The 11,837-nt window shown below is 53.7% G+C and overlaps 1 protein-coding gene across 1 annotated transcript; it reads right to left on the bottom strand.

Annotated features, from left to right (window-relative positions):
- Positions 1-7,646: 7,646 nt before the first annotated feature.
- ZIC2 (Zic family member 2) lies at positions 7,647-11,498 on the bottom strand. Its single transcript, XM_062514867.1, has 3 exons — positions 10,496-11,498; positions 8,596-8,759; positions 7,647-8,400 (listed from the first exon to the last, which is right to left on the bottom strand). The coding sequence occupies exons 1-3, from the start codon at positions 11,496-11,498 to the stop codon at positions 8,143-8,145; spliced, it is 1,425 nt and encodes a 474-aa protein (XP_062370851.1). The 3' UTR covers positions 7,647-8,142.
- Between the last annotated feature and the right edge of the window lie 339 nt (positions 11,499-11,837).

Raw genomic sequence — 11,837 nt, 5'->3', positions numbered from 1 at the left:
TGGTGACGTGGGGAAAGACTTGCGAAGGAGCAGGAGGAAATTATGGGCAACGCAAACACCGAGTAAGTTCCTCCACGGAAAAAAAATAAATAAAATTTAAAAAAATAAGGGACGGAAGAAAAAGGACTTGCAGCAAAATCCCCCCTCTCAATCCCCAGGGGAGGAGTAGACAGTAGGAAGTAGCAGAGATTAAGTCTACCTTTACCATGCTCAAAATTAAGAACCATCCTAGTGTCTGTGCTGCTGAACAGCAAGGAGGCTTTCAAAACGCCGCTTTGCTAGGTAAAAATTACTCCGGGCACCTCTCCCGCAATTCCTCTCCCTCCGCGCACCCCGAAACCTGCCGAGGAGCACGAAATCTGCCTGGTACTGCCAGGCACCTCCACGGAGTAGGCCTGCAGGTTTTCCTGTAATTCCGGGATTCCCTGTTGTAAGCTCTTAAACAGAATATTGAAAACATTTTCCTTATGGTGCCTGTTCTTGCCTTGTAGCGCTGGTACTAAACAAATAAGAAAAGTGTGTTAAAGGGAGGCTACGGTTACAGCATCTTGGCCTAATATTCCCACATATAATTAAAACCACAGCCACAATAATACATAAATAAATAACAGCAAACAGAAGGGACCGTTCCTGTGGAAAACAACTGTTTTGGCTCTGTCACTGTATTATTTTATTGGAGCAGTCTACCCGTTCCCTCCTAATTTTATTTTAATTTATTTTAGTAGGAGAGACAGCAGGGAAATAAATGATGCATTTGTTTTTTTTCTTTTAAGTCTATGTTTAGTTTTAATTTTCCTGTATTTTAAAATAAACACGTTGGTTGCAGAGTGTTTGATCTTTGCAAGAAGGAAGCCTATATTGTAAAGGAATGTGCAGCAGTTTGGTATGAAAATGGGGTTGGGACTCACAGCTGCAGGCAGAAAAAAAAAAGGTGTTGTGGTGTCAGCCAGAGGTGTTCAGTCTAATAACTCAAGCTGTAAACTGTATCCTCTAAAATTACTTACGTAGTAAATCACTCAGGGGTTAAAAAATAGACTGGAAAGTGTAAGGGAGAGGGAAGAATCTTTTAGAAGTTCCCTTCATGAAAATTATTTGTAATGATGGGAATTAAGAGTTTAATATCTTCCCCTTTTTCTTCAATGTGAGGCTGATATAGTTAATTGCCACTACATAGCCGATGGTGCTTACTCTCGGTCGTTCGCGAAGCAATAGAAACTTGAAAGGCGTGTTTGGGGATAGTTGTTTCACTGACTGCTTTACCCGGTTTACAGCTAATTTTGACCATCTCGAAGAGAATAAAAAAAAAAATAAAGAGACAATCAGGGCAGTGAATGGTCCTTAACAATTTTGTACCGTAGCGAAAACCTTCGGAAAAGAACCTTCTCCCTCTGCACAGCCGAGGGGAAAGCGCCTCGGACATGCCTCTCTCCCAGAGGCATGGCGTGTTTCCATCTCTTTGCCTCTCGTAGGTGTATTAGTCTGGGAATAGTTGGGAAACTGGGAAGGCTTTGTAAGGAAAGCTCTCTTCCAGCCTAACTGCTGGGTTTGCAGCAGTCCAGTCCGGGAGAGCAGAGTGGTAAAAAATTAACCCTCAATTCCTGTGTCATCTGCAGCGTTTTGCTGCACAGGAAAGGAGCCAGTAATGAAGCAGGAATCCGAAAGGAGCATCCTAAGTCGAGGTGTTGCCTTTCAGAGGAGCTTTCCCCGTTTCCAGGAGCAGTTTCCTTCGCTGGAAAAGAGATGCTGGCTTTCGGGTGGTTGCACCTCGGCTGATAGGGAAAGTAACTTGCTGGGAAGATTTCCAGCAAGTGACACATAGAGAGATTGGGGAAAAAATAAAATTAGCAAAATAAGATCAAATAAGACAAAAAACAAAAAAACAAACAAACAAAAACTTGGGAAAACGCCATACGGACGTCAGCAAATGTTTGCGGTAGAAATAAGAAGTAACAACAATTAAAATCTGGAAGCTGCATTCATTAGCATTCAGCACATACGATCTATCTTTTATGTTTATCTTTCTCCGCGGATCAATATTGTAGCAGCATGTGCCGGGAACAAGCAGAAATCTGGCCACTGCATGTGGCTGACCTTTCCCTCTCTCCCTACAGGTCAGATCGTCTTCATCAAAACAGGTCACATCGTCTTCATAACTATCATCACCTAATGCGGCCACTGCCACGGCTCTCATTAAAACCGGTGTTTAATCTAGGCGCTGTGACTAAGAATCAAAGGAGAAAGGGTGTTTACCCACACAGAGGAATTAACAGTCTAGGAAGAAGAAGGGGGAAAAAAAAGTTGTAATGAAAATTGCTCTTTTTTTTTTTTTTTTTTTCTGTGTGTGTGTGTGTTTTGTTTTGTTTTTCGTCGCAAGCCGCTGTACAGCCAGATCCAACCCGAAACCCGTGCACACCCGTACAGCCGCCGTCTCTCTCTGGGGCTCTGCAGCCAGGAACGCGGGCCGGGCGGATCGGGCCGAACCCCGTCCCTGCTGCCCCCGGGACGCCCCGGCCGCGGCCACCCACGGACCTGCAGTGGCCGGGGCGCTGTGCGGGGCCCCCCTGCACCCGCGCCCGGCGGACCCCCGCGGACAGGTGTCGGGGAGATCCCGTGGCCACCAACCCTGCCCGCCTCGGGCTGGGTCACTCCGGGTGCCCCCCGCGGGCCCCACGGCCGCCCCCTGCCCCCTGCGAGGTGCGATGCCGCGCGTGTAAAACACCCGCTCAATCACTTACTGGCGCTTGAATTACTCCCCACCCCCTTCCCCTGCTTTAGTTGCCGATTATATTCTTTTTAACACCAAAAGAGCGTCCTTCCCCCTGCGGAACGCAACAGCTGATCCCGCGCGTGGAGCCGCGGCGCGGCGAGGGGGCCGCTGGAGGAATCCTCGCTCCGGTCCCGGTCCCGCCGCTCGTCCCTGCCGGCTCCCCCGCGCTCCTCATTGAAAAGCGCTTGAGGAGAACCTGCTCGTGTTTCCTGCGCTGCGAGGAAGTGGGATCCGCGGTCCGTTTGGTGCCGCGCTTCCTTTTCTCGGGACAGCAGCTAGGCAGCCACTTTGAAGTGTTTATTAAAGACATGAAACCTCTAGCGAAGGTCTCTCCTCACCCGGTCGTCTTGTCCTTCTCCTTCTCTTTTCTTCTTTTCTCTCCTCCCAAAATATTAAAGACAGAGAAACCGTCCAGAAAATAAGTTTTCAAAATAAAAAAAAAAAAAGAAAGAAAGAAAAATGAGGAAACCCCAAGCGCTGGGGAAGACTTGCACTTTGGGATAGAGGGAGGCACCGTGCCCTACAGGGTGGGACAATAGTTCCTGCTTGCTCTGCTGCTAATATGCAGCTCCATCCCCAGTCGCCTCGGTCTGAGAAAAAAAATGAAAACAACACAAAAACAATAGGGGAAAAAAAAAACCCAAAACCTAAGAGGAATGAAAAAAAAGAGAAAGGAGGGGAGGAGGGAAGAGGAAGAAAAAAAGCCACACACGAAATTAAATAAACACAACCCTCCCCCCCCCCCACCGAACAAGCAAAAAAACTCACAACCGTGCGTGAAGATGACAAATAGAAAAATATACATACCTTGCTGTGCCCGGGAGCACGTCTAGCGTGCACTTGTGACTGGGGAAAGGTTTGGTGGAGCCTGCTATGTCTTCATAGCCGGCAGGAAACGTGTACGAGTTTCTGAAAACAAAGGGGAAACTTAAAAGGCTGATACGGGTTTGGGGAGGTCTGTTCAGAGCCAAACGGAGCGGCTGCAGCCCGAGCTGCTGCCCCTCGGCACCGGCGGCGGGGGCTGGCCGTGCAGGGGCAGCCCTTTGCCCGCTGCGGAGCCCCGCCGGGAATGATGCTAGCCTCAGCAGCCGCTCCACGCTCGGCTTCGGGCGAGAGCTGCTGCATTTTATTCTACTTCGGTCCGGGCTGTTGTCCTGTCTGTTTGTTTGTTTGTTGGGAGGTTGGTTTACCTTTGGGTTTGAGTTCGGTTTTTTTCCGCCGCCACCGGCTGCGACCCAAAGCCACTAAGAGCAGCCAAGCCAGGTGAAGCAGAGCGAGGGCAGGTGAAGGCAGAGCCCTGAACTGCCCTCCCAGGGGGCAAAGCACAGGCTGTTTATGGACGGACTCTCAAATGTTTTGGCTTGAGAGGAGAGAGTAATTCCCAGGGAAATCAATCTGCCTTTTCAGGGGGTCCGCAGGAAGAGTTAGGAGAGAATTTCATTATTGACAAAAACGATAAAAATTTAACCCATCCCTCCTTGCTGCTTTTCGCGGTATAAAGGAAGAAGCACACCGCCGCAGGACAGCCGGCTAAATGGGGCTGCCACAGCTGGGCACGGGATGCCGGCAGCGGGGCAGCGCCGTGCCTCCCACTGCTCACCGGCGGCGGGGGCCGTGGGGCCGAGGCGAGCCGGGAGCCGTCGGGGCAGAGCCGTCGGGGAGTGCTGGCCGCCGGCCGGGACACCCGCCCGAGGTGGCTGCGCATGAGGGGATTGGGGAATGCCAGGGCAGCCTCGGGACCGCGGGGGAAGCATCAGGCCTCCCTCCAGATTGGTTCCCAAGTTGTCTTCAGGGCCAGGGCAGGGAGATTTGGCAAGTTCAGGTTCAGCGTAGGAGACGAAGCTGGGGGGAGCGGTTTGGAGTTGAGGGTGTCGAGGTGGACAAAGAAGAGTGGAGAAGAGGAGGACTTCAGGGCCAGTGGGCAGCCCTCGCACAAGGCTGTGAAAGGGATCTTGGCTGCTCTACCCCCTAAAAAAACTCAACCCCTGAACCCGATGACTTACCTCTCTCCCTTAAGCGTGGCAGGGCCGGGCCAGGGTCAGGGCACGAGGGAGGCGTGTGGAGAGGGGCTGCGGGCTGGATGCGCCAAGGCCAGGGTCAAGTTCAAGGCCAGCCTGGGTAGGACAGGGAAGGGGGGGAGCTTGCTCACTGCCACAGCCGCCACGGCCGCATCCCTGGACCTGCCGGAGGAGAGGCATCCCTGCCGGAGGGACTGGGGCTGTCCCCACTGCCGCACGACCTGCGTTTTGTCCAGAGGGAGGCCGCTTGCCCCCCTCAAGGATCATCCCTGCGTTACCCCGAAGCCGAAACGGCTCCGAGGGGAGGGCGAAGGGGAGCCCAATCCCCGAGTGCTTCTCTGCGGCCGGAGCCGAGCCCATCGGGGTGAGGGACAGCAGAGTGGGGTTGGTGGCCTTTGGGCAGGGCTCCTCGTGCGCCCCTGGGCCCGGGAGGGGATTTGGGCAGACGGTGACTGGCAGGGGCTGGCTCTGAAGCGGGACCCCCGTATGGTTTTTCAGCTGCGGGGAGGCCGGCACGACAAGCAGGGATCCTCTCAGCTGCATTTCCCACGGATGTCTCCAAGGGGCAGGCGGCATATGCCAATGATTTTAATAAATATTTTTTTACGTAATATTATTACCGAACATAAATTAGGTTTTAATAGCCGTTTGATTACCCGGGGAGCTGCTGTGTGCGCGGGGATGGCCGCTCTGGGAGGAGCACGGCCGCCGAGGAAGCTCCGGATCCGATCCCCATCTAAACTTCCTTGTCAGCGGCGGGACGGGGGGGAGGGGGTGTCTTTCCCTCCCTCCTCCACTTCCCCTGGGTGTAGGTAACCCTCTTCTCACCCCAGAAGTGAGCAGGGGCCCGTGCACCCTCATCTCCTCACCTCACTCACTCACACCGGCTGGAGACAGCTCTATCGATACTTGAACACACTGGACAAAGCCCGAAAAACCCAAAGCGATGCCCGGCCCGGGGGGAGGGCCGTGATCGGGGGGCTCGGCCGGGTGTGTGGAGCAGAGGGCTTTCCCGGGCTGCACAAGCTGCCGCTGAAGGCAGCGCAGCCACCGCAGGGCGCTCGGAGCCCGGCTCACAGCACTACCTCTTCTCAGGGCTTATTTCGGTGGCTTGAGAAGGCCGAACTTTTTCCACGATTTCCCGGCCGCTGTCACACTCGCCTTGTCTGTCCCGCTGTGCCCGGAGAGCTGCCATCCGGCTGCCCTGCACGGGCGGCTCCGCCGGCCGGGCACCGACCGTGCCCGTGGAGCCAAACGCCGGGCCAGCATCCCGGGAAAGTCATCTCCCGGCGGCACTCCGTCCCTCCCTGAACACATCTGACAACTCAAATCGCTCTCGGAGCTAAAATTTAAAAGAAAATAACAGTAAAAAAAATAAAAAAGAGAGAGAAAGAGAGAGTGAGAGAGAGAAAGAGAGAGAAAAAAAAATCGAAGGGAAAATACGAGCTCTCGGTCATCACAACTTTCTTCTCTCCCGGGCTGCTACCATGGAGCCTACCAAAAAAATGACAAGACGGGAGGCAAGGACTATCTACGGCTCACAACAGCCGAGCTCAGAGCCTTGTCATTACCCCTCCACCTACGTCCCGAAACGCCCCCCTTTCTCAGCCTGTGGGGCAATGATCTCCCCACCCGTACACGCACCGGGGAGAGAGGGGTGAGCCCTAGGAAGGCAGGAGACGGAGGAAGATGCGCTCTCTCCGTGTAAATATCTTACTAAAGGAAATCTTGCCTTGAAAGCAATTTGGAGAGTATGCATCCTCATCCTTTTCTTTCAGCTCAGAGGCTTCACAAAGTTTTAGGGGCTTTTGTGGATTTTTTTTTCCAGTCTGGATGAGAGAGCCCAGCTGGAAAGAATCCTTTTCCAGTAACCAGCGGAAGTTTTAAAAGCATTTGTTTTGCAGTCGCCGCTCAGCTCATCACATACCTTATAGCAGGTTTTAGAGAGTCTTTGGCATTAAAAAGAAACAGCTTGTGCAGTTTCAACACGTTTTATTATATTTCTGTATGCATTACTCTCAAAACATATCACAAGAAATGATGAAACCACTTAAACCTTCAAATAAAAAATCTGAAACAGTTTATGCTCACAATTGTACATATTTATAGTTAAGAAACATTCTTTATAAATACTGTTTCCTCTGTAGCAAGTTAATACCATAATTTAATTACAAATGGATAAATATGGTAACAGGTATTTACAGGAGGAAGGGCGTTATTATGGAAAAGCTAACGGCACGACGTTTATTTTTCCTCACAATCTTCCGAACAGGAACTAACAAATTGAACTTGCAAAAGCACTAAAACATCACATGTAAACCCAGCTAACAGAAAAATACATTCACAAGCGTTGTTGTTCGTGTGTGTGTCTGTGAGTAACAGAATGGAGACTTTGGCACGGTATTTCTTCCCCAGTCTATAGGTGAAATGCAGTTTACAATCAAGTTGCTTCTTAAAAAGGAACACAATATTCAAGATATCACAATTACAAAAGAAACCTTTTTTTTTCTTCCACGTTACTTTTTTTTTTTTTTAAGGGATGAACCTAAAAAAGGAGAAGAGAAGGAAGTGGGGAGGGAGAGTGGGAGAAAAGAAAACAAGTCCATCACTTTCTCGGGGAGGGACAAAGACGGGGGGGAAAAAGAAAGGGGGGGGGGAAGAAGGAGAAGAAGAAGAAGTAGGAGAAGAAGAAGAAGTAGGAGAAAAGAAAAAGGGACCAATCCGCGGTTTACAAACGGGACGAACTTTTATACACCGAGAATCCAGGAAAACCTCGTTCCCCACCTCGCCGGAGGAAGGAGAGGGCCGCTATATACACAGTTCGTGGGGCGGGAGGGCTCTGGCTGCTCCGGGCGGGGAGGCGCGGGGACCAGAGGAGTTTGAGTCTCTGATCTTTTGTCTGAAGACTCCGGAGGGAGAGTTTCTTTCCGCCGGCTTGGGAAGCTTTTAGCTAGGTGATGTGTTGGTGGCGCTTGGGCTTGTTTGTTTCCCTCTCTCTCACCCCTTTCCTCGGCTGATTTACTCATTCTCTTATGTTTTTTCAGCACATAGTGTTTGGAAATTTTTTTGCTGGTTCAAAATGTTCTCAAAAAGAAAAAAAAAAAAAAAGAAAAAAGAAAAAATCCAACCAAAAAAAAAAATCAAAAAACGAGGACGCGAAGGCGGGAGGGTGTGGGGAGATGAAGGCCCCCTGTCCCCATCCTGCTCGGCCGTCATTTCGTTGCCGGCGGCTGCGGCGGCATCTCCCGGCGCGTCTCCGGCGGGCTCGCTCGGTCTCTCCTGCCCGCCGCCACCGCCACCGCCGTCGCCGGGAAGGGGAGGGCGCGGCGGGGCCGTGCAGAGCAGTCCGGCGGGGCCCTACACGTACCACTCGTTGAAGTTGGAGGAAAGGCCGCTGTGACCGCCGCCGCCGCCACTGCCGCCGCCGCCGCCGCCCCGGTGCACGGCGGACACGGCCGCCGCCGCTGCCGCCGCCGCCGCCGCCGCCGCAGGGGAAAGGTTGTTGGTGCTCTGCGACTCGGCGCTAGGGGACACCAGCCCCGGGGGGGTGGAGGACTCGTAGCCGGAGCTGGCGGCCGGGGAGGATTCGGAGCCTTGCGGGGACGACTCGTGCACCTGGGGGGCAAAGGCAACACGGCCGGGTGGAGAGGGGATGGCGAGGCCGCGGCCGCCCCCCGGGCGCGCCCCCCGCCGCCGGCCCGGCCCTCCGCCGCCCCCGGGCCCCGCACCCGCCGCCCGCCGCCCCGTCGGGGCTCCCGGCGCGGGGCGGCCGCCCTCCCGCCTCCCGCCGCCGGCTGCGGGGCCGGGTACCTTCATGTGTTTCCGCAGGGAGCTGGGGTGGGTGTAGGACTTGTCGCACATCTTGCACAGGTAGGGCTTATCCGAGGTGTGGACGTGCATGTGCTTCTTGCGGTCGCTGCTGTTGGCGAAGCGCCGGTCGCAGCCTTCGAACTCGCACTGGAAGGGCTTCTCCCCTGCAAGAGAGCGACGCAGCAGCGGGGTGAGCGCGGCCGCCCCCGCGCAAACCCCGCGCATCCCCGCGCCTCTTTTCCCCGCCCTCGCCCTCCTCTCCCAGTCGCTCCGTCAGGCAGTTTCTCAAGGCGAGGGGCCGGCTGTGTCCCGGTACCCGCAGAGCCGGAGGGCTCACGCGTTGCCCGGAAGCGAGGCAACCCCAGTCCCCCAACAGGTTTTCCTACCAAAACCCCCGAGATATCCTCCTCCCTCCCGGCATCTTGCCTGGTTTTATTTCCACCGATACCCATAGCTAGTCCCGAAAGAGATTGAAGAAGAAAGACGATATAAAAAAAAAAAAAAAAAAAAAAAAGCATCACCGAGCCTTTTCACCTCGGTACCAAATCCGCTATCCTGTTAAACTGGAAACCATTACCTACAGATTTAAGGCTGGGCATATTGTTTCGTGTATGGATATTCGAGATAAACGCACATCCGCTGGGAAAACTAAACGTCTGTAAAATACTTCATTTAATTTTCATAGGGATTCCTCTCGCCCGGCTGCCAGGACTCCAAATGCCGGGGAGTACTTTGGAGGTGAGAACTCCACATTCCCCCACCTTTGGAGGGGGAAGCATTTAACATTAGATTCCATTAGCACCTAAATTGTTTCTTAAAGACATCCGCTCAGACACAATGACTTCAGTGCGGGCATCTCATGCAAATACATTTCTCAAATTTTAAACCTTGTTAAAGCTCGTCTCGCACCTCGCATCGGGCTTAGCACTTGAGAAAACAATAGGCCTCGAGATTTTTAGCCTTTCTCCGGGTAAATATTTGGAGTGGAAGTCGCTAAAATATTTGGCTGTCTTTTATGAAATAGTCTGGCACGGTTTGAGCCGGCAGGAGTAGTAAATGAATAATAGATGAGGCAGGAGGATGCTTTTATTTTTGTTACCCTTCAGTTCAGGCGATTTTCCATGAGGAATGCCTGTGCTCCCTCGACCCTCTTCCACCTGATTTGGATGGAAGTTTCCGAACCTCAAATCCTCTGTTCCCTATTACATAATTTAATAAACTGTTGCAAAAACACCTTAAATCACATCGAGTGGGACTTTAAAAACAAATTTTTTTAAATGAGAAAATTTTATTGCCTTGCTCACACCATTTAAATTTAATGGAAAGCATTCCCAGAAAGGGACTTTTTGCCACTTCTAACGGGATTTAGGACTAATGATTGATTTTGCACGTATTTATATAGTTTCTCTCGATATCCATAAATAAAAGCCATGCTCACAAGCGCTGAAGTTGTATGCAAATACATTGTGTAGAGCAAATGACTAAGGCGTTTCAGATGGATGGACGGACAGATGTCTTCCCGTATTTTAGCAAGACGGCAAAATTTTGTCCGGGCTGCATTCCGCGTTTCTGCGGAAAGACTCCGCTGACCCTCAGCACGAATCTACAGCTCTCATTCCCAAATTAAAACAAAATAGTAAAATGTCCTTTCGAAATCTGGAATGGAGTGGGGGGGGGGGGGGGGGGGTGTATGCTGCTGGGGAAGAAAACCAAAACAAACGCAGCCATGTGATGGAGAAGGTTTAAAAAATAAACTGAAAGCTTATTTTATCGCTCTCCTAATTGAACATCACTTCGTCTGATCTATCAGTTTACTGTCTATCAGTTTACATATATATACACACACATATATATAGGCAAGGGCAGAGGGAGAAAATCTGCCGAAAGAAACCCGAATTACCTGTGTGCGTCCTTTTGTGAATTTTGAGATTTTCTGATCTGGCGAAAACTTTTCCGCAGCCAGGGAAGGGGCAGGGGAAGGGTTTCTCTCCCGTGTGCACTCGGATATGATTGACCAGTTTGTATTTCGCTTTGAAGGGTTTGCCTTCGCGGGGACACTCCTCCCAGTAGCAGACATGGTTGCTCTGCTCGGGTCCCCCAACGTGCTCCACCGAGACATGGGTGACCAACTCGTGCATGGTGCTGAAAGTTTTATTGCAACTTTTTTTGGGGTTGTTCAGCTGCTCGGGATCGATCCACTTGCAGATGAGCTCTTGCTTGATGCACTGCTGCCGCATGTAGCGGAAAAAGGCACCTGGGTGGTGGTGGTGGTGGGCTGCCATGTTCATGCCCATATTCATATTCATGGGGCCGTACTGGTTGTGCAGCTGAGCCGCCGAGTAAGGGTCAGTCCTGGGGCTGGAAACCTGGCGGTACTGATCCGACCGGGCGAATACCTCCCCCGGCAAGCCCAGTCGCATCTGCCCGTTGAGAACATTTTGAGAGGCGTGGGGGCCGTGCTGGTCGTGGATGCCCGGGAAGAGGAGGTGGCTCTGAGCGTCCGTGTGCGGGTGGTGCAGGCTGCCGGCCGCAGGGCCGAAGATACCGTGCTGTCCGCCGGCCGGCGACGAGTCCCCGAAGCCCCGGCTGCGAAACAAGAAGTCCCGGGTAGAGTTGAAAGGCGCCCCGGAGTAGGAGCCGACATGAGCGGCGTGGGGGCCCAGGGCTGCGGCAGGGTAACCGGGCGCCTGCGAGGTGAACGCCGAGCTCTGCCCGGGGGAGAGGTCGTGGGCGCCGGCGTTGAGCTTGAAGGCGCCCATGTGCGCCGCCGCCGAGTCCACGAAGCTGTTCTGCGCCGCCAGGCTCAGCTCACGGTCCTGCATCTCCGCCGCGGCCGAGTGGTGGTGCCGGGCGAAGGTGCCCACTCCGAGGGCCGGGAACTGCGGGCCGGCGTCCAGCAGCATGGTCCGCGCCGCTCCGGGGACGCAGCCGCTGCCGCCTCCCCGCTATCGCCTCCGCCTCCGGGCTGCCGCCGCCCGCCCGCCCGGGCGCGGGGCCGCCGCCGCTCCGCTCCGCTTCCCCCCGGCAGCCGCCGCGTCCCCGCGCCGCCGCCCGCGCCCGCACCGGCCCGATGCCGCCGCTGCCGCCGCCGGCGGAGTCGTATCCGGAGCCAGGCAGAGCAGAGTCCAAAGGCGAGCGGAGAACCAAAGTGTATTAAAGGAGCTGAGGCGGGGGCGGGCAGGGGAGGGGAGGGGGAGCAGGGGAGGGACGGGGCTGGGGACGGGGGGGGCAAGGCTCGCCTC

The sequence above is a fragment of the Cinclus cinclus genome, chromosome 2 (genome assembly GCF_963662255.1).
Source record: "Cinclus cinclus chromosome 2, bCinCin1.1, whole genome shotgun sequence".
NCBI classification, from domain to species: domain Eukaryota; kingdom Metazoa; phylum Chordata; class Aves; order Passeriformes; family Cinclidae; genus Cinclus; species Cinclus cinclus.
The sequence above is the reverse complement of the archived record's forward strand: the minus strand, read 5'-3'. Positions and strand labels throughout refer to the sequence as shown.